Source organism: Podarcis pityusensis (assembly GCF_964106645.2).
Source record: "Podarcis pityusensis genome assembly, chromosome: 16".
NCBI lineage: Eukaryota > Metazoa > Chordata > Lepidosauria > Squamata > Lacertidae > Podarcis > Podarcis pityusensis.
The window spans coordinates 11,293,700-11,315,382 of record NC_138041.1 but is presented as its reverse complement, the minus strand read 5'-3'; the positions used below and the strand labels follow the sequence as shown (position 1 = coordinate 11,315,382).

Genomic DNA, 21,683 nt, shown 5'->3' with positions numbered 1-21,683 from the left:
TCAGTAGCGCTTGCTTCTTAGAAGGCACGAGGATGAAAAAAAGGCCCGCTTACCGGGGTGGTTTTACCGCCTCTCTCCTTCCCCAAATAAAATTTATTAATAGTATATACAGATAATCCCCTTCATGGATCACTGCCTATCCATTCTTAAGGAAATCAGCCCTGAGGGCTCACTGGAAGGACAGATCGTGAAGCTGAGGCTCCAATACTTTGGCCACCTCATGAGAAGAGAAGACTCCCTGGAAAAGACCCTGATGCTGGGAAAGATGGAGGGCACAAGGAGAAGGGGACGGCAGAGGATGAGATGGTTGGACTGTTAAGTTGTGGGCGAACATAGCAGACGACACAGCGATTCTTCAAACAGCTCTTCTTTAGTCAGATGTCAGAACAGAACTAAGCTGAGGAGCTCAGTCAGCCTGCTTATATAGAGCTCCAGAACAATTGTAACTGTTGCCATTTTCTAAAACTATCCAATCACTGAACGTCACTTTTCGATCCTTCATTTGCATAACTATCTACAGTATCCCCCTGCTGGCCCAGGGTGAGAACTTCAGTACATAACATGGACAGTGTCCTCGAAGCTACAAACATGAGTTTGACCAAACTGCGGGAGGCAGTGGAAGACAGGAGTGCCTGGCGTGCTCTGGTCCATGGGGTCACGAAGAGTCGGACACGACTAAACGACTAAACAACAATATACTGATAATATGCTTTATATTATCTGTTGGTAATAAATACTAATTATTGATTTTATTTTTTGCAATTATTATTAATTGGTGTCATTATTAACAACTAAATTGTCATTATTAATCATCATTCCTTCACTGTGCCTAGTGCTTTGCAGAATACAAAGAGGTCCCACAGGAACTTCAAACAATTCCTAAAAAATCAACAGCAGGGTAGGGGAGACAGGGAAAACTAGTGTGGATATTACAGATAAATATGTTTATTTTCGTCCCAACAGCCTCTCCACTCCTGCTGGGTAGCAGCCTTGTAACAATAGCAATGGAGATCAACAGCAATGGGGACCAGCCACTTCATTATAGGTTCTGATCAGGTTCAGTACATTTAAAAAGAAAATAAAAATAAGTTCATTTAAGTTCATACGTGGATCAGCCAAGTGTGCTGAGCCATAGCTGCCCATGTGTGGCTGGAAGAATGCAAGTGTCCTTTTCTTTAACTGCAAGAGAGACGAAAGTACACCAGGTGTTTTTTTAATTCATCTGCTCCTGTTTCATTTTGTACTGATGCACGTTGACGTGTCAGTTTCTCCATCAATGCTCTCTTGATGAAAAAAGGTTTGTTGAATGAGATTTCCAGTTTTTCGCAATAACTCGTTGCACTTGCTATAAGGAGAAAAGCTGTAAGATCTTTAAACATAGCTTTTGGTGGTTGCTCATTGAAGTAGTAACATTTGATTTCCTAAATCTTGTAAGACCCTTTAAAACAGCCTCTTCTTGCCTCTTCCTGCAAAATTACTTTGCATACTTAATTAAGATGTGATAGATTTCTATTTCCCCCTTAAGCTATTCAGTCTCATTATCTGCCCCCCCCCCACTTGTCACTTTGTATTTAACTAGGAGTTATTTCTGCTAAGTCACAGTTTGAGAGTCATAAAACCTTGGCCTTGTAGCGCATTCCTAAGCCCAGGGGCAAAAATTGCATGGTACAGATAAGGACTTCAATAAAAGGCTAGCTGAATAGCTAGTGGAGGGCTGAATTTCCTGCTAATGTCATAAATGAATGAAAAAAATAATCTGAAATTGTTGTGATCCTACCAGATGACTTCACTGCTTGACTCTTGCTTTTACTGGAAGAACATGAGAAGAGCAGGATCAGGCCAATGGCCCATTTAGTCCAGTATCCTGTCCAAGCAGGAACCGAGTGCAAAACCACTCTCCCCACTTGTTTTTTGTTTGTCCCCCCCCCCTATTTTATTAAATTTGCTTAGTAACATAACATTATTATATATATTCTATAAAACAAAGAATACAGAACAAAATTCATTCATACTACAATGCCTAACTACATAACATTAATATATTGGTTTCTGAAAAAAAGGCTTACATAACAAAATCAATTCAAAATACCATCCGGTTTACTTCCCCCCCCCTCCCTTCCCACTCCAGCCCTCCCTGCCCCCGGTCAGGCCTTCCTTCTTCATATTTTTATCCACGTACACAGTCTGTTCATTTGAACTTGTATGTTAGGGTTGGCTTCCCCTCTTTCTATCCAGTTCCTGTAAAATGCCCATTTATTTGTGATTCTTTGGCATTTATTTTCCCATCTATCCTCTGCCACTATCTGTGCGAATATTTCTGATTGTACGTATTCAAAAACATTCCATTTTTCCATATTCCATTTGGCCTTTTCTTTCCATCCCAAAGCAATAACTGCCTTTCCAGCTAGACACTCTCCCCAGCTAGACACTCTCCCCACTTGTGATTCCAAGCAACTGGTATTCAGAGACATCTCGCCTCTGACAGGGAAGGGAGAACATCCTGGCTAGTAGCCATTGATGGCCTTCGCCTCCATTAATTTGTCTAATCCTCTTTTAAAGCCATCTCAGTCGGTGGCCATCACTACCTCCTAGAGGAGCAAATTCCACCATTTAGCTGCATGCTGTGTGAAACAGGACTTGCTTTTGTCTTTCCTGAATCGTCCAACCAGTTCATCTTCATCCGATGTCCCCTGTGCTCACCTCCGACCTGTTAACCTGCCATTGTTAACCTAAGGAGCAAACAAAGCCCACCTTTTGTCTGCTTAAGCTCAGGAGAACACACAACATCCTGCTCAGATGAGGACCACGCTGACCCAAGAAACTAAAGAAATGGGCTTCAGCGATGAGCCAACATGTGAAGCCTTGTTTTTGAAGTTTAAAAGGAAGAGGCTGGGAGAGATATGAATCCAAAATCAGGGTTGAGAATTTGGAAAGACTGAAGCACGGTTTCTCGATGAGCCATCACGTAATATTCAACACAGAGTGATACAAATAAAAATGGATTTCATAGTACAGTGGTACCTTGGGTTAAGTACCTAATTCATTCTGGAGGTCTGTTCTTAAACCTGAAACTGTTCTTAACCTGAAGCACCACTTTAGCTAATGGAGCCTTCCGCTGCCGCCGCGCCGTCAGAGCACAATTTCTGTTCTCTTCCTGAAGCAAAGTTCTTAACCCGAGGTAATATTTCTGGGTTAGTGGAGTCTGTAACCTGAAGCGTATGTAACCAGAGGTACCACTGTACAGTGGTGCCTCACAAGACAAAATTAATCCGTTCTGCGAGTCTCTTCGTCTTGCAGTTTTTTCGTCTTGCGAAGCACGGCTATTAGCGGCTTAGCGGCTATTAGCGGCTTAGCGGCTATTAACGGCTTAGCGGCTTTAAGAAAAAGGAAACAAACTCGCAAGAACTCGCAAGACGTTTCGTCTTGCGAAGCAAGCCCATAGGGAAATTCGTCTTGCGGAACGACTCAAAAAACGGAAAACTCTTTCGTCTAGCGAGCTTTTCGTCTTGCGAGGCATTCGTCTTGCGGGGCACCACTGTACTGTATAACTTCGGATGGATCTGCCGGGATGGAGAGGGTCAGACTATAGGACAACCAGGGATCCTTAGTGGAGGGGAGCCCACGTCAGTGAAAACACCTTCCACCAGAACTCCATCTGCCCACCCATGGGCAGCGTGGCAAGTGGAAGTCATGATTGCCAATGATCCCACTAGCATAATAGCAAAAAAGGAGCATGCATTCTTGACTTAAAAACTATGCTTGGTTGCTGTGCCCACACTTTGGGACTATTGTCGCCACACATTCCTGGATCCTTGCGGCCACCACTGGCTTGTGCCACGTCACTGTGGTGTAGTGGTTAGAGCAGGGGTCAGCAAACTTTTTCAGCAGGGGGCTAGTCCCCTGTCCCCCAGACCTTGTGGGGGTCCGGACTATATTGTGTGTGTGGGGGGAATGAATGAATTCCTATGCCCCGCAAATAACCCAGAGCTGCATTTTAAATAAAAGGGTACATTCTACTCATGTAAAAACATGCTGATTCCCGGACTGTCCATGGGCCGGATTTAGAAGGCGATTGGGCTGGATCCGGCCCCCGGGCCTTAGTTTGCCTACCCATGGGTTAGAGTATCAGACTAGGACCTGGGAGACCAGGGTTTGAATCCCCACTGGGCCATGACGCTCGCTGGGTGACCTTGGGCCAGTTACTGCCTCTAAGCCTAACCGACTTCACAGGGTTGTTGCGGGGATTAGTTGAGTAGAAGAACCACGTATGGTCCACCTTGGAGGAAAATAAAGTGGGAAATAATTGCAATAAATACATGATAACATAAAAATACAGCACATTCACTTGATGCACAGTTGCTTTTGTTGCCTTCACCCCAAAACCCCAACACTTTGCATTCACCTGTTATACAACAGGTGCTGATGACCCTAGCACAGAGCTCTCCCCCCCCCCACTTTTTGGGGGCAGCTGTACCCCACACAGAACCACTGTTTTGTCTACACTGACTAGCAGCAGGTAGAGGAAGAGAAGAAGAAGAGGAGTTTGGATTTGATATCCCGCCTTTCACTCCCCTTCAGGAGTCTCAAAGTGGCTCACATTCTCCTTTCCCTTCCTCCCCCACAACAAACACTCTGTGAGGTGAGTGGGGCTGAGAGATTTCAGAGAAGTGTGACTAACCCAAGGTCACCCAGCAGCTGCAGGTGGAGGAGCGGAGACGCGAACCCGGTTCACCAGATTACGAGACTACCGCTCTTAACCACTACACCACACTGGCTCTCATAGAGGACTTTCTCCTTGTCCTACCTGGAGATGGGAGACTCAACTTGAGATCTTCTGCACGCAAAGCAGATGTTCCACGACTGAGCTACAGCTCTTCCCAAAGAGAGATACAAGAAGCTGCCTTGTACCTGTCTGCCCACCTAGCTTGGTATGGTCTACACTGATTGGCAGCAGCTCTCCAGGATTTCAGCCAGCCCTATGTGGAGACTGGGCTTGTGACCTTCTGGATGCAAAGCAGATGTCCTACCACTAAACTATGGCTCTTCCCCAAATTTCAACAAAGCATCCACAAAGGACAAAAATAGGGTAAAAAAAAAAAGGCAGTGATTCTCTCACCTCCCACCCCCTTCTCTGGATAATACAGATAGTTGGAGCTTTATGCATTAAATGTGAAGCTGGTCTCCTCCGATGGCTGTGAATTCTTTGTTAAGCAAGAACATGCACAGGAATAATGGGACTGTGCTGAATAATAGTAACAGCCTGGAGCTATTTACTGAGAGTGAAGTCAGCTGCTAGGATTGTATAAATTCCTTCTCATCTCTTGTCCAAAGGACACATTCATCTGACCCACAAGAGGGGTTCCTAGAACAACAACAACATGATTCTTGAATTTCTAACTGTGACTGAAATTGGAGAGGAACTGCCAATGATGGCTTATACTGTATTGGAATAAAATAAATTACGAAAATAAAAAAGGCCCAGGACCAGAGAAAAAGACGGCAATTGTCATCCACATTCATGTTTGGGCCCAGGAAATAGGGCTTAACTTGAACTGAGTTTGAGGCCTGACCTCATTCCCCATATTGATCTGGCTCAGCAATAGAGGATATTAGCTGTGCCTCTGAGCATAAGCTACAAAATGGGTTCCATGTTTAAACAAAAAGCCCAGCTTAGGGTAATACCCCATCTAAATTTATATCAGCAGATCCCCTGTAAGATTTAATTTAATATACAGTGGTACCTCAGGTTAAGAACTTAATTCGTTCCGGAGGTCTGTTCTTAACCTGAAACTGTTCTTAACCTGAAGCACCACTTTAGCTAATGGGGCCTCCTGCTGCCGCTGCGCCGCCGGAGCACAGTTTCTGTTCTCATCCTGAAGCAAAGTTCTTAACCCAAGGTACTATTTCTGGGTTAGCGGAGTCTGTCACCTGAAGTGTATGTAACCTGAAGTGTATGTAACCTGAGGTCCCACTGTATAGGCTTGGATTTCATAGTTATTGTGGCTGTGGTGCAGCTAAAGTAGACTTTATACCTAACTTCTGGAATTGCTCCAATTAATTAAAGTGAAAACAAATGGTACATAGTATTATATCGGATATGCTAGGAAGCCATATACCTTTGGAACCAACTAAGTTATTTCAAAGATGTTATCTCAAAGTGATCAATAAGTGTTAATTAACCTTATGGGGATGCAAAGGTAAGATTGTAAAGAATTGGAAAAACAACGTACCTCCTACTGAGTGTGAATGGATGGAAAAGATCTGGTTCATTGTGATGGTGATCAAATAACCTACTGCAAATCTACAGTAAAACAACCTACATTTAAATCAACTGGGTAAGTTTATGGAGCGATTCCCCTCCTCCAATGTCCTGGAATAATAAATTCAGTGACAACATACAACCTTGTAAGTCTTTAATTTATTGTAATGTCATCAGCCTATTTTAATGTTATTGCGGTACGTAGTTAGCTTTTTTTTGTTGGCTTTTCTTGTTGATAAAGGTAAAGGGACCCCTGACCATTAGGTCCAGTTGCGGACGACTCGGGTTGCGGCGCTCATCTCGCTTTACTGGCCAAGGGAGCTGGCGTACAGCTGGTCATGTGGCCAGCATGACTAAGCCACTTCTGGCGAACCAGAGCAGCGCACGGAAACACCATTTACCTTCCCGCCAGAGTGGTACCTATTTATCTACTTGCACTTTGACGTGTTTTTGAACTGCTAGGTTGGCAGGAACAGGGACCGAGCAACGGGAGCTCACCCCGTCGCGGGGATTCGAACTGCCGACCTTCTGATCGGCAAGTCCTAGGCTCAGTGCTTTATACCATAGCGCCACCCATGTCCCCTTCTTGTTGATATGATGATCTAAAATAGAAATTATGAAAACAGCAATTACAAAAACAGACACACACCAGGGTTTGCATGAACTGCACTTCGCAAAGTTCCCTGGGAGAACGGTAGCTCTGTGAGGGGAACATGGAGTCACCTAATAACTCTCAACACCCTTGAGAAACTACAGTTCCCATAATTATTTTTTTTTGGGGGGGGAATGCTATTTAAAGTGGCATGGCGCTACTTTGAGTGTGTAATGCAAATAGGCCTTAGAGGTAGCACAGTGCAGCAGTTAAGAGTACAGCCTGAGAGACCAGAGTTCAAATTTCCACTCTGCCACAGTGACTTTGGACCAGACACACACTCTCATTAACCTATCTAAAAGTACCTTTTTAAAAATACTGGTACTTTTTATTTATTTTCCGTTTAATAATATACATTCACATCATTATTATCCACTTTACCTCCCTGGTTCTTTAGAGCCTATCAACTTCCTTCCCTCCTGGCTCACGGCTTTCAAAATTAACCTTTATATCATTGCATTTTGTAAGTTTTCCAATTCTAATTACACCCATTAGAAAATAACTCAAAATTTAAATAAATATAGAAAGGTAGAAAACTTATCCTTACAAGTCTTCAGATGACCCTGCTAGTGATGTTAATTGCTTACAATAATCTTTCAGATATCGTATAAATTTACTCCAGTCCTTTTGGAATACTTGATCGTGCTGGTTTTGGATTTTTCCTGTCAGCTTTGCCAGTTCTGCAAAGTATCATCTTCATCTGCCACTCGTCTTTCCTTGGTACTCCTTTCTGTGTCCATTTTTGGGCTGAAAAATTCTTGCCGCAGTTGTTGCATACATAAACAGTCTTTTATCTTCCCTTCATATCTCTTCACCCACTATACCCAATAAAAAGGCTTCTGGTTTTTTAACGATTTTCTTTAAATATTTATTTATTTATTTATTTATTTATTTAACTCAGTATATACCTCACCTTGAGCTGCTGGGAGGAAAGGTGGTTTAGAAAGACAAAAAATAAATAGAAAAACATTTCAGATGGTTGGAGGAGGGGGAGCTTAAGAAGGCAGCTTGACCTAATGCCATCTAGTAATTGAGATTTCCTGAGTTCACAGCTCAACCCTAAACCAATACCTACCCATCTATTACGCAGAAAAGTCCTTCCTCATAGAATCATAGAATCATAGAGTTGGAAGAGACCACAAGGGCCATCGAGTCCAACCCCCTGCCAAGCAGGAAACACCACCAGAGCACTCCTGACATATGGTTGTCAAGCCTCTGCTTAAAGACCTCCAAAGAAGGAGACTCCACCACACTCCTTGGCAGCAAATTCCACTGTCGAACAGCTCTTACTGTCAGGAAGTTCTTCCTAATGTTTAGGTGGAATCTTCTTTCTTGTAGTTTGGATCCATTGCTCCGTGTCCGCTTCTCTGGAGCAGCAGAAAACAACCTTTCTCCCTCGGTGTTGGGAAATTGCATTTCCCAAATCTTTCCTCGGTGTTGGGAAATTGCATTCACCTGTCCCAGCTGACATGGGTAGACGACACCTCCGCTACAAACTTTGTCCAACTCCTTCCTTCCTTCCACGCGAGTAGTCAAAACTGCGTCCCGTGGCGGTGCGTTCCGCCGGCCAACTCCACCATTGTGGCCAAATGCGCTTCCTCTATGGAGACCCGCCCCTGAATCTGAATGTGGGCGAGTCTCAGGGTGGGCTCTCCCCACCCTCCACCTCTCCACGTCCTTCCCCGGACCTTGGAGGTCCTGATCCTGGAAGCAAATTGGGAAAATTTTAGGCGTGACTCGGGCACTATTTAAGCGGCTCCAAAGGAGTCAAGTCAGAGCTACCGCTGGGGACGATTATTCTTCAATTCCCCCTTCCCGCCCCAGCTTTATTTTCCCCCTTCCCTTTTTAAGAAAAAGGTGTGGTTCCTTCCAAGATGGATTCTTTCCCCCCATTCAAGCACCGAAAAACCTTCGGTAAGACTTATTTTCTTTCTCCCCACTTATTCCCCCCACCCCCCTTCTCGTGTAAACGCTCGATTTCGCGATTCGGAGTTGCTCTTGTTTGGCTGCTAGCGCCCCCTGCTGGCCCAAGGGGCTGCGATTAATTCGGTAAACTGGGGTGGGGGGCTAGACTTTGGGCTGTCCTGTTTTGGGGAGAGCTAATTTTGGGAGGGGAGGCCGAGGGAGAGGTTGTTTTTTTTCTATTGCCTTAATTGACCCAGTTCTGTAATTTTCCACTCTGTCTAGCCTCCAGGAAAAGTGAAGTGGCCACGATCCGGATGAAGTTTCCTGGCAAACTGCCGGTATGTAGGCTTCTCCTTATATTGTTGGGTTAACAGGTATGGGGGCATGTTTATTTGGGCTTGCTTTGTTGTATTGGACCGTTTTGCATGTTAAAAGGAAGCTGGGCTATGGTTCAGCAAGGGTTTGTGTATAATGCTAAACAAACCATGGTTCAGTGAGATTACGTAAGGCAGTTATGGGCAGTGCTTTTTTTTCTAAAAAAATGTTTAGGGGTACTCTCATTTTGACTCAAGAAAATCACCATTTTATTGTTCAAATCGGGGAAAATAAATACAGTAGGTGGACAAAAGTACAAAGATTTACAAAATGTTTAGAGGTATGCATACTCCTGCGTACCCCCAGAAAAAAGCACTGTATTTAGAGTAAAAGCGGGGGCTGTTTTGCTCCTGGTTCTGTGCTTGGTACCCAGCCCATTGTGTTGTTATATTTATGCTTAGTTAATTTAAAAATAATTAAGATTCCTGATGTGTCCCTAGGCTTGTAGTTTGTTTGGCTCCTAACAACCAGTAATTGTAATCATGATTTGTTGTTCTTGGTTCACCATTTTGTTCGAGGAAGACAAACCATGAACCTTGGGTTCCCACATAGTACTAAGCCAAACCATGGTTTACCTAGTAGTGCAGGAGGACCAAAGCAGCTGTAATTGGTGGTCTGGCTGCCTGCACTTTTGCTTGTCATTGCTAAATCAATTAAGTCAAGTAATATATCAATGTAACTGAGAGAAATTCTCATTTTGTTTATTTTCTCCATATATAACCCTCCCTCAATCTTCCTGTTCATGCAACAAATATTTTTCTTTATAGGATTGTAACTGAGCTTAAGTGAAACATTCCTGACTCCCAGTTGATGCAGTTTCCCAAAAAAAAAATAGATGGTTATCGGGAAATTTTAAGACAATTATTTAGCCCCATATTGCAATCAAAACCCCCCCACCCAGAACCCTCACCAATAAAATCACATCCTTGTTCCTAAAATAAGATGTTGCACCCCTGCAGATTATTATTATTATTATTAATTGAATTTATTATTTATTGAATTTTTTTCAGAGATTAAAATCAAGATATAAAACCACAAAATGCATAATAGTACTAAAAACAACCACCCAATAGCCCCCGCCAACACAAATTTTAAAAGGGCATAGGATGTAAATCGGATCAACCAAAAGCCTGGTTAAAAAGGAACATTTTTGCCTGGCGCCGAAGGGTGTATAATGAAGGTGCCAGGCGAACTTCCCTGGGAAGAGCGTTCCACAGACGGGGGGCCACTGCAGAGAAGGCCCCGTTCTCGTGTTGCCACCTTCTGGACCTTTTGAGGAGGAGGCACACAAAGAAGGGCCTCCGAAGATGATCTCAGGGTCCATATGGAAAGAGGTGGTCCTTGAGGTATTGCGGTCTTGAGCCGTTTAAGGCTTTATAGGTCAAAACCAGCACTTTGAATTGAGCCCGGAAACTAATTGGTAGCCAGTACAGTCTAGCAGTTTGAAAGTAGGTCAAAGTGCAAGTAGATAAATAGGTACCGCTCCGGCGGGAAGGTAAATGGCATTTCCGTGCGCTGCTCTGGTTCACCAGAAGCGGTTTAGTCATGCTGGCCACATGACCCGGAAGCTGTACGCCGGCTCCCTCGGTCAATAAAGCGAGATAAGCGCCGCAACCCCAGAGTCGGTCACGACTGGACCTAATGGTCAGGGGTTCCTTTACCTTTACCTTAAAGTCTGACCAGGATTAGTGTAATATGCTCAAACTATATTGCTTGGGTGAGCAACCTGGCCGCTGAATTCTGCACCAGCTGAAGTTTCCAAATTGCCTTCAGAGGCAGCCCTACGTATAATGCATTGCAGTAATCTAACCTTGAGGTTTACCAGAGCATAGACCACAGTAGTTAGCCAGGGGTCAGCAAACTTCTTCAGCAGGGGGCTGGTCCACTGTCCCTCAGACCTTGTGGGGGGCCGGACTATATTTTGAAGGGGGAAAAGGAACAAATTCCTATGCCCCACAAATAACCCCGAGATGCATTTTAAATAAAAGGACACATTCTACTGGTGTAAAAACACGCTGATTCCTGGACTGTACACAGGCCTGATTTAGAAGGCGATTGGGCCGGATCCGGCCCCCGGGCCTTAGTTTGCCTACCCATGAGTTAGGCTATCCCTGTCCACATAAGGGGCATAGCTGGGCCACCAGCCGAAGCTGATGGAAGGCACTCCGGGCCACTGAGGCCACCTGAGCCTCGAGTGACAACAAAAGATCCAGGAGTACCCCAGGCTATGAACCTGCTCCTTCAGAGGAAGTGCAACCCCATCAATCTCCCACCCATCTGGTGTAGGGATCCACCCACAAGCAGTGCCTCTGCCTTATCTGGACTGAGTCTCAGTTTGTTGGCTCTCATCCAGTCCATTCCCGAGGCAAGACACTGGTCCAGCAGTGAACAGATGAGTCAGGCAAATCAGCAGCAGGCTGATAAACCAGTGGCTATTAGTCATAATGGCGACAAGTAGAGCCTTCCTGTACAGAGACAGTCTATCTGAGTACTTGGACAAATTGGAAACGGCTGTCTTCACTTGTAACCATTTTGCTTAAGCTTCCCAGGGGAATCTGACCGTCTGCTATTGAAGACCCATCTCAGACGTGTCTCTTCTTCCTTTGCAGATAATCCTGGAGCGCTACCCCAAGGAGAAGATGTTGCCAGCCTTGGACAAGACCAAGTTTCTGGTTCCCGAAGACCTCACCATGGGCCAGTTCATCACAATCATCCGGTGAATGAGCCTCCGAGGAGACTGGGCAGCCTGTAAAAAATGGGAGGCTTACTAAGCATCTGGCTGGGTCGCTCATCCTTCTACAACCATATGTTGGGCTGGATTTAAGCAGCGACTATGTTAATTGGATTTTTAATGCTCTGGCTTGGTGTGTGTGAGTGGGGGAGAAATATTATTATATTGGCACACAGGGAAATAGGCTTGGAGGGGCAGTAGTAGCTGGGGCTGGTGGGGCGGAAGGCATGGAGACGGAGCTATAGCCAATGACAGCCAGGGCTGGAGCCAATCGCAGGCGGAGCCAGCTCCCGATTGGTTGGAAGTCAGAAGTCGGGCAGGTGTGGGCAAGCTCAGGGCAGCGCGCCATGCACCCTAATGGACCAGACTCCACTGTTTGGGGGCAGGTGAGGACTCAGAATTTGTTTAGGCCACCCGGAAGCCATGTTTTGACTCGTGCCCATTTCCTCCCTCAGCAACCGAATGTGCATCGGGTCCACTCAGGCATTCTACTTCCTGGTCGACGGCAACCGCAGCCTTGTCAGCATGTCTTCCACCATGTCTGAAGTGTACATGACGTACAAAGATGAAGATGGCTTCCTCTATATGACCTATGCCTCTCAGGAGATGTTCGGCTGATGGCAAATGGGTCGCCTTTGGATCCCGAGTTCCTCGTTTATTTTGTCTGGGAGATGTGATCACCTGCATTTTGGACACCAACTACCTCTTCCCACCCCCACCCCACCAGATTATGGTTTTCTTGGAATGTAGGTTTTGATCTATCGAGGTGAAACTCACCGCCACCTCCTTGCAGTTGCCCCGGTATCTCAACCTCCTTGAGAAAGAGGTACCCCACAAACCGCACCTTTCCTAGTACCACCAAGGCATGGCCTTCCTAAGCACGCACTACGTCAAAGTCCTTCCCGGCCTTCGCTTCTACTCCCAGGTTGATACAGTAGGAGACTGCTTTGATGGTCAGGGATGGGCATGAACCAGTGACCTTCCCAATGTTGGGCTCCCAACTCTCATCAGCCTGGCCCAACGGTCAGGATGGCAGGAGATGTAGTTCAGCAACACCAGGAAGGTTGTTGGTTCCCTATCCTTCAATTCAGGGGTGGTAGCTGGTTATATTATTGGTCCCCCTCCCATACTCCCCATTACCAAGTCCATAAATGAAGATTGCCTCCGATAACGCTTTCTTTTGACATCCAGGGATGATGGCTCCAGGGGTAGTCTGTGTGGTGAGGGTTTTGCCCGCTGGAATGAGATCATCTCTTGGATCTTCTGTGGCAGATGGGCCAGTGCAGCCTTCTTTTTCATGGCCCAACCACAAGGTTTCATGTGCAGAGGTGAAGGGGATCTGTTTTTTTCTATTTAATTGCAAGTATTAAGACTTCTGAAAAAGGGAACATTGGAACAACTGGGTTTATAATATAAAATTACGGTTTACTGTAACGGGGGGAAATGTCACTTTGTTCAACACTTCAATTACTTTGTACCTTGCATGTTAAATCTACCACTCTTGAGTAGAAAATACAGTTTGAAAACATGTTTTGCGTCCCAAAATCTGCTTTTGTGGGGGATGGCACTCTTCTCTTCCCCGTGCACCTTGGTTTCCTACATGACATAAGTGGCATCAAGGTATTCTGCGTCAAGCCTGATTCAGACTCTTGGATATCTCAAGAAGATGGATGAAAGCAAAGGAGTCTTTGCTTAAGATCAGCTCTGCAGAACCCCAGCTGCGTCCTGACCCTTGCCCCCTTCCCTGCCATCCAGCTGGAAATCACTGGTTAGTCTTGGTGGACTCCTTGCATAATTTTTCTGCCTATTGTAGCACTGGTAATGTGTCAATCTAGATACCGTGTGATTTTTAATTGTACGGTTATTGCATCTTTTATTTCTTACATTGTATTAGCTTGCATCCTGTAGACGTCAAACTGCACTTCAGTTAAATGCAATGTAAGAAGTTAAAGAAGTAATAAAAATACTACTTAAAATGAATGTTGGTATTTAATGTAGCTATGCCACGGACCACAATTTGGGAATCCCTAGCCTTAGAGGAGAGGAAAAACCCCCACCCCCACCCCCACCCCAAAATCACAGAGGAGAGAGTATTGGAGCACTTGATGCCTGGTTTTTTTTACTGTTAAATGGGTATCCTTGGCAGTGAGGCTGCTTTGTAGCTGCTTATAAGAACAAACAGGTTGGAGAAACACATTTCACAGTGGGAGGGTTGGCAAGTCCTGGGAGGAAGGTTGAGGCTGGCAGTGGCTGCTCTGAAGTGAGCAGGCTTGAAAACGGGAAAGAGCGTCGGAAGTGACTTGGAAGTGGGAAAAGTTAAAATCTCACCTGCGCTGTGCATGACCCTGGCAAGCCCCATCTCTCGGACTTTGATCTTTGTCTGTAAAATGGGAGCATTTCAAAACAGGGATGCAGCTGGTGGGGGGTCTGTGCAATGCCTGCTTTAGACTGGGCTAGTGCCTATTGGGACTATAATAATAATATAATAATTTATTCCTTATACTCCACCCACCTGACGGGGTTGCCCCAGCCACTCTGGGCAGCTTCCAGCATAATAAACACACAGAAAAATGTCAAACATGGAAAACTTCCGGATACAGGGCTGCCTTGTAGGATGGAAGGCAGGGAGACCAACAGTAGGTGGCGCCAGAGCCAATGACAGGCAGAGCCACCCCCTGGTCTGAGGGTAAGCAGAAGGCAGAGCCAGGGAAGTTGGCTAAAGTCAGGCATGAAGTTGGCGGGGCAGTGCCCCACTTTCTCTCGCATCAGCCTCCACTGTTTTAGACTATCATGACATCCAACGTGTCACAAAGAGTGGGGCAGGGGGCTGTTTTGAAAAGGAACACTGCCTACTTCTCCCAATGAGTCCCACCTGCACTGCATGGTGGGATAGAGTCAGAACCATGCCTTTCAACATAGTCTTCCTCACAGGCGCTTCTCCCCCATGCAATCTTTTTCTGTGCATCCAGGAGGGCTAGAGCCCTGTTCCCATCCCCCCTGCTGTCAAGTGAAATTCTGATTTGCAACAACTGTCAGGAACAAAAGGCTTTCAGGCCTTTCCTCCCACAAAACAGAATGCCCTCTAGGCAGCAATACCTAGAGCTCAAGCTTAAATACCGCTCCAACTTCATATTAAACCTGCAGCCACGAGTTTGTACATAAATAAATACTGGAGTGGGAGGATGAACCCCTTCCCCAGTTCCTTTTACGTTTACTTCTTCCAAACGATGCACAGGGATGACCCGGGTGCAAACCTGCATTTCCCAACAATTCACCTCGTGGAAAAACAAACAAGAAATTCTCAAGGGCAAGGTGGGAAAATGATTAGGAAGCCAGGAGGGAAGGTTGAACCTGATAGGATGAGCCCCCATCATTGGCTCGGACAGTTAGGGCTCTCTCTCTCTCTCTCTGCCTCCTGGCTTCTGCACAATGTTTTACAAAAGGGATGGGGTTGGTTTTTTTGTCCTTGCATGTTGGGAACCGTCCATCTGCTCAGTCGTGAACCACCTGCCCTACGGCCCAAACTGGGTGGGGGTATAGGCCCCCTACGAAGGGTTCTCAACATCCTGTTTGCAACGCTTGGCTGCCAGGTCCTCGTTGTGGGCCTTGCGGATGTGCCGGTAAAGGTCTCCGGACTGCGTGTAACTCCGCATGCAGTAGCGGCACTCGTAGGGGCGTTCCCGCGTGTGGACGGTGGCGTGGCGCCGCAGGGTGTAGGAGCACGAGAAGGTCTTCCCGCACGTCTTGCAGGTGGGGACGTCTTCCGTGAAGATGCCAAAGTTGGAGTGGGACTCGTAGTCCTGCAAGTACATCTGTTCGTGCAAGGGCGGAGTCACCATGTTGGAGAAGCTTTGTCCGGCAGGCACAGGGATCATGTGGTACGGGACGTGCTCTTGAGGCAGGAAGCCGCTCTCGGAAGAGACCTCTTCCATCCCACCTGGCTCTTCAAAGCTGTCGGGGTGGCGCCCACAGCCTCCGGCAGGCCCTGCCTCTACAGCGGACCTCTGGAATATCGTCTCCAGCCTCAAATCTGCGCTCTGCCCCTCCAGTTGATCCATCATGTCCGGCTCCTCGTCGGAGATCACGATGGCTTCCACCTTGACCTTGACAGAGGACCTGCTTGGCTCTTTCTGGGAAAACACACCAAGACCACCTGTCTGTTGTTCCACATACCTCTCCGGAGGGCCGGCATGACCCTCAGCTGCGTTCCTCGGTGGTGAGCAGCTGTGTGAAATGGTTTCGGTGGAGCTGCTAGGGCTGGAGAGGGAAATGTCAATGACGGGGGGTGGAAGAGGCCTCACAGGAGGAGGAGGAGCTTCCATCCCTGGCTGAGTGGTGTCCGCCATGTCCAAAGTGGAGGCCAATGGCTCCTCGGAAACCATTTTCTCTCCACCTTTCCACTCCTGCTTCTTGCTCTTCCCTGCTTCGCTTGGCTGAGGGGGCGGCAGCGGCTGGGCTCCGGACGTTTGAAGTTGGCACTTGGAGGTGCTGGGCAGAAGCTCTGAGCTGCCCAGGGCATCCTCCTCCTTCTTGGTGCTGTCGGCTTCTGCCAAGGCGCGGGCCTGCAGCTTCTTCTTGCACACCTTGACGATGTCGTTCATGTGCAAGTAGCTGGCGGCCGCCAGGATGTCTTCCACTGGCATGTCGTTGAAGGAGAGGCTGCCTTTGTACATGAATTCCAGCAGCAGCCCGAAGGCGGGCGCCGTGACGATCTCATTGTTAATGGAGACCAAGTCCCTCTTGTCCAGCCGCTCCTTATAGAACATGTGGAAAAAGGCACTGCAGGAGGCCAGCACTGCCCGGTGGGCCAGGAACTGGGTGCTGCCCACGAGGACCGTGCAGTCACAAAGGAAGCCCTCGTGTTGCTGCTCCCAGAGGCTCTGCAGCAAGTTCTTGCTGTGGTTGGGGAACTCCATGCTGGGACAGCTCTTTCACGACGAGGGGTTGACCAACAGCATAGTCCAGACTCCTTGAGAAAGCAGGGGAGGGGGGAGAGGGAACAAGAGAGAGTGGGGGGAAAACTTGGTAACTTGTAAGAAATGGCTTTTAGGAGGTTGACCCCTTCCCCCTTTATTTATGCAGAAAACATTTTGCTAGAAATACATTCAAGGGGTTAGTACTAGCCCTAAATGACTTAGGAGCAAAGTACCCAAAAGGGCACCTAACCCAAGATCAACTATCTCACATTCTACAATGAGGTGTGTCTGCCTCCTTCATTATTGACTTTCAAGAGGAATGTGGCATTTAAGGGCTGACCGTAAGATCAATCTTGAAATCAGTTGTTGACTGTAATTTTAGAATGTTTCTGCCTGCTCTCAGAATGCTTAAAAATATTAATGATATGTGCCCTAGGCAATGCAGGATATTCATCTGAGTAGATAGTAATGAATAATGAACATTAAAAGCTGCCTTATGCTGGCTGGAACACTGATCTCAATCTAGCTCTGCCTTGCCTGGGAAAGACTCCTCAAGGTCTCAGGTGGATGTTTTTCTTAGCCATTCTACCTAACAGCCTTCTAAACTGGAGAGGCTGCAGACTAAACATGGGAACTGCCAGATGTAAAAGGTAATAAAGAGAGAGAGAGGGCACTGCCAACTCTGCCGCCTGAAACTCCATCTCCCAAGCATCCAGCTTTTCCCATCTGGAGGCTGCAAAGCAACGGCATGTTGACTTAGTCTCCTACAACCCCCACCCCAACTCCTGTTCTACAGCCCCCACCCCCCACCCCGTTACTGTGCTCCACTGTTTGCAAATATTTCACCAGCTGCCAACCAGGTCCCTGCCCAGATTACTAATGCCAATCCAGAATTTCCCAATTTCCCCCGTTCTGAACCCACAACCCCACCATCAAATACCTCAGTTTGCACCTTCTAATTCCCTAAACCAGAGGTAAAGGTAAAGAGACCCCTGACCATTAGGTCCAGTCGTGGCCGACTCTGGGGTTGCGGCGCTGATCTCGCTTTACTGGCCAAGGGAGCCAGCATACAGCTTCCGGGTCATGTGGCCAGCATGACTAAGCCGCTTCTGGCCAACCAGAGCAGCGCACGGAAACGCCGTTTACCTTCCCGCCGGAGTGGTACCTATTTATCTACTTGCACTTTGACGTGCTTTTGAGCTGCTAGGTTGGCAGAAGCTGGGGGGATTTGAACCACCAACCTTCTGATTGGCAAGCCCTAGGCTCTGTGGTTTAACCCACAGCAGCACGGCCCTCCAAATGTCACTGAACTACAACTCCCAGCACCCCCGACCACGCTGACTGGGGGGCCGATGGAAGTTGGGAGGGCCACAAATTCCCTATGTCAACTGCGTGCCCATTGATGTATTCCTATGATGGCAGCGCACACTCTCCATAACTGAGAACAAAGTCTGTGTTCCCCACTCCTGCACCCTCCTTACCCTATATCCCAACTCCTGGGACTTCTCCCCGTTATTTGATCCCAACCCCCCAATAATTATATAATCATCTCCTTTCCCATAAGGTGGGAGGATCATTTGTGACTCCCCCTCAACTGACCTCAGCATTTCCACCCCCCTGCCCTCCCCCCAATGAAGCCTGCAAATATGATGGGGACCCCCTTATAATGAATACCCCCTTTATTTCCTTCTGCCCCGCCTTGGCCTCTGTGACCCCCATAATAAAAGCAGGGGAACCCAACAAATGCTCCTCAGTTTGCCCCTCCCCCACTGCGTGACCCCCCTCCCCAAGTTGCCCCCCCTCCCCAGGTGCCACCCTCAGGGGGAGATAACGTGCTTCCTCCCCGCCACAATGCACTACAGACATATATCTATAAGGGAAAGCGCCCTTCTTCCTCCCCCCCAACAGGGGGTGCGTTGGGTGGTGGAAGAGCGCCTTCTTTCCCCCACTTACCCACCACAAAGCGGAGGCCTCGAGGGACCCGCCCCCTTCTGCCTGATTGGCTGCGCTCGCTAGGGAGGCGGGGCTCCCTCTAGTCACTCTCTTGCCTCCTCGCCTCCTGAATGGCTCCCGCTCCGCCCGCCTCCCCAGCAGCGCTCATTGGGGCTCCTCCTCGCCCGTCGCCTTTCTCGGCCAACTGTCTTTGAGTGCGTCGCGCCGAAGGGAGCTGAGGGGGAAGGCAAGGGCGGGCCTCTCTCCGCCTGCTGTTTCTTCCGATTGGCTCAGCCCAGCTCCGTCAGCCGCGACGACCGCGGTCCGCTTTCGGCCCGGTGATTGGAGGAGGCGAGGAGCCGCCACGCTTTCTGGAGCCTGAGTGGTCACCCCACCCTTGGCCCTTATCGCCGATTGGTGGGATCGTCCTAGAACTGAACCGGAGGAGGGAGAGCTTCGGTTTCCATAGTTACTAGGGAGTTGCGAGGCGATGGACGGAGACCATGCAGCTGTTGCTGCCTATGCAAATATTGTTTTGCATACATTTTGCTAATATATGCAGGTTACATAATTCTTCATTGCTCGCAAATACTAAATAAAAAACAAACTTTTATTATTTTCACAATAATCATAATAATTACAACAAGAGTAACTATATTTTATATTATTATATTTATCGTTAATAATTAGTATGAGTAAAGTGCTTTTACATATATCAGATGCTTTGTAGCAAAATAATTAAAAAAACCATTTATTGTCTTTCCCCCTTTTTTGTTTTTTGTTTTGTTTTTCAAATGGATGCTTATAGTTGTAATGGTCCATTGTGAACCATCCCAAACGGCAATAAAGAAAAGTATATTGTCAGCATTCGTCTGTCTGGCAATGGAATGTGCCTCTGGGGGTGAAAATCGCAGCACCTGCTATGGCTGCAGAGACCGGTAACTCATAACTGCTGCCTCCTATGTCGTTTTTGCTGTGTTTGCAGTACTGAAGTGACCTCTCTGGGGTGCAAGGCTGAGCAGGGTGTATGGAGGTCCTGAGCTGCCTGGAAGACAAGACCCTTCTCTCATCCTCACTGATGTGGCCCAAAGGAAAGCAGAGCAATACATATGACAACAGCTTGGCTGCAGGAGTTGCCGGAAGGAGGCATACAAGACACCATCCAACCACCTGAAGGACTCTGCTCTTGATTAGGGTTTACTCCTTAGCCTTTTGTTCTCCCGAAGATGTCCTTCAAGGCAGTGAGTACAGTACATGGATTTTTCCTTAGCAGGGGTGTCCATATTTTTTTTAAAGAGGGCCAAATTTGATGAAGTGAACATGCGTAAGGGCCGACCAAAGTTGTTGAGCTTTTCTTAGGATTTTACCTCATGAAATAAACTACCACAGGGGCCCGATTAAACTGACTGGCGGGCCGTATTAGGCCCCCCAAACGGACTTTGGACATACCTGCCTTAGGGTTTACTCCTGAAGACATTCTCATGAAAGAGTATAGTGGATGGGCTACCTTCCCAGGTAGACGAGCCCCATCTGCCCCTCATTTCCCTCTACAGCACTTACAATAACCGCCTTCTTGAGCGTTGGACCCACTATTGGTCTTATCCGCTCAATCTGCCAGAGCCTGTCTTTGCATTCAGGGGAAATCCCTAACTCACCAAGAGTTTGAAACCCATTGGCTAACCTCACCTGGCACCTTCCATTCTCACAATCAATAAGACATTGCACACTTATTTGTCACTTTTACCTGACTTAAGTTTTACTTGGATGCTACAAAATTATTATTATAGTACAGTGGTACCTCTGGATGCGAATGGGATCCGTTCCGGAGCCCCGTTCGCATCCTGAAGCAAACGCAACCTGTGTCTGCGCGTGTAGTGATTTGCCACTTCCGCGCATGCGTGTGACATCATTTTGAGCGTCTGCACATGCGCGAGTGGCAAAACCCGGAAGTAACACGCTCCGTTATTTCCGGGTCGCCGCAGAGCGTAACCCGAAAAGGCTTAACCTGAAGTGACTTCAACCCGAGGTATGACTGTATTGGGCTTTATCCAACATTACTCCTGCTTAGAGTAGGCCCATTTAAATTAATAGGCAAGTCTTAGGTCCTTTAATTTCAGCAGGTCTATGAATATAATTTAGTTGGGTATGGCTTTTTAATTATTATTGATCAGGTGGAATGTATAATGTAGTTCACTTCCTTATTCATGGGAAGGATATTTCCAGTAGTACAGTCATACCTTGGAAGTCGAATGGAATCTGTTCCGGAAGTCCGTTTGACTTCCAAAACATTTGGCTTCTGAAGCTCCTGCAGCCAATCAGAAGCCACGGAAGCCACGTCGGACATTCAGGTTCCAAAAGAACATTCGCAAACAATCACTTCTGAGTTTGTGGCATTCAGGAGCCAAAACATCCGAGTTCCAGGGCATTCAGGTTCCAAGGTACAACTGTATAGATCAATTGCATTTAAAATATTTAGAATATATAATATTTATGATTATATGTAACATTATTTAATATATTAGGCATATTTATATCCTGCTTTTCTACTTTAAACCATTCAATAGCCTTACTGTAGATAGCTAGCAACAAATGATGAAAGAAGGGAAATGCAAAAAATTAACAGTGTTCAAAAACCTCTGAAATCAGGTGTAGGTAGACTCATAGATGTGAAAATAGATGGATATGTTCTGCCTCCACTGTTAGAGGGATGGAGGAGTGAGTGGCATGGGTAAGTGCTGGCTTAGGGCAGACAGAGGCTGTTGGGGCAGCGTCTCATTTTCCCTAATGGATGATCCTTCACTGTGTGTACAGTGGTACCTCGGGTTACATACTCTTCAGGTTACATACGCTTCAGGTTTCAGACTCTGCTAACCCAGAAATAGTGCTTCAGGTTAAGAACTTTGCTTCAGGATG

The 21,683-nt window shown here is 47.0% G+C and overlaps 2 protein-coding genes and 2 long non-coding RNA genes across 5 annotated transcripts in view; 2 read left to right on the top strand and 2 right to left on the bottom strand.

Moving 5' to 3' along the window:
• The window catches only part of LOC308465224, a 192,006-nt gene that overhangs the window by 144,835 nt on the left and 25,488 nt on the right, over nt 1-21,683 (top strand). The window lies entirely within an intron of this gene.
• LOC308465232 lies at nt 930-8,421 on the bottom strand. Its single transcript, XR_013980377.1, has 2 exons — nt 8,367-8,421; nt 930-1,345 (listed from the first exon to the last, which is right to left on the bottom strand). It is a non-coding gene; the product is annotated as an uncharacterized lncRNA (long non-coding RNA).
• LOC308465090 (microtubule-associated protein 1 light chain 3 gamma-like) lies at nt 8,516-13,452 on the top strand. Its single transcript, XM_080984924.1, has 4 exons — nt 8,516-8,825; nt 9,099-9,154; nt 11,801-11,907; nt 12,378-13,452. The coding sequence occupies exons 1-4, from the start codon at nt 8,786-8,788 to the stop codon at nt 12,538-12,540; spliced, it is 366 nt and encodes a 121-aa protein (XP_080841050.1). The 5' UTR covers nt 8,516-8,785; the 3' UTR covers nt 12,541-13,452.
• Nucleotides 14,025-19,062, bottom strand: ZBTB3 (zinc finger and BTB domain containing 3). 2 transcript variants are annotated; one of them, XM_080984717.1, is made up of 2 exons: nt 18,796-19,062; nt 14,025-16,891 (listed from the first exon to the last, which is right to left on the bottom strand). In XM_080984717.1, exon 2 carries the CDS (start codon nt 16,836-16,838, stop codon nt 15,468-15,470), a length of 1,371 nt encoding a protein of 456 aa, XP_080840843.1. In that variant the 5' UTR covers nt 16,839-16,891; nt 18,796-19,062; the 3' UTR covers nt 14,025-15,467. The 2 variants fall into 2 exon arrangements, with proteins under 2 accessions (XP_080840843.1, XP_080840842.1); XM_080984716.1 differs by having other exon boundaries at nt 18,792-19,061.

What these genes read in the sequence shown, in the direction of transcription:
- ZBTB3 (XM_080984717.1), bottom strand. Translation starts at nt 16,838, where the DNA reads ATGGAGTTCCCCAACCACAGCAAGAACTTGCTGCAGAGCCTCTGGGAG.
- LOC308465090 (XM_080984924.1), top strand. Translation starts at nt 8,786, where the DNA reads ATGGATTCTTTCCCCCCATTCAAGCACCGAAAAACCTTCG. An exon ending in CAAGCACCGAAAAACCTTCG is followed by an intron (nt 8,826 to 9,098) that starts GTAAGACTTATT and finishes CACTCTGTCTAG; the next exon opens with CCTCCAGGAAAAGTGAAGTG. An exon ending in AGTTTCCTGGCAAACTGCCG is followed by an intron (nt 9,155 to 11,800) that starts GTATGTAGGCTT and finishes CTTCCTTTGCAG; the next exon opens with ATAATCCTGGAGCGCTACCC.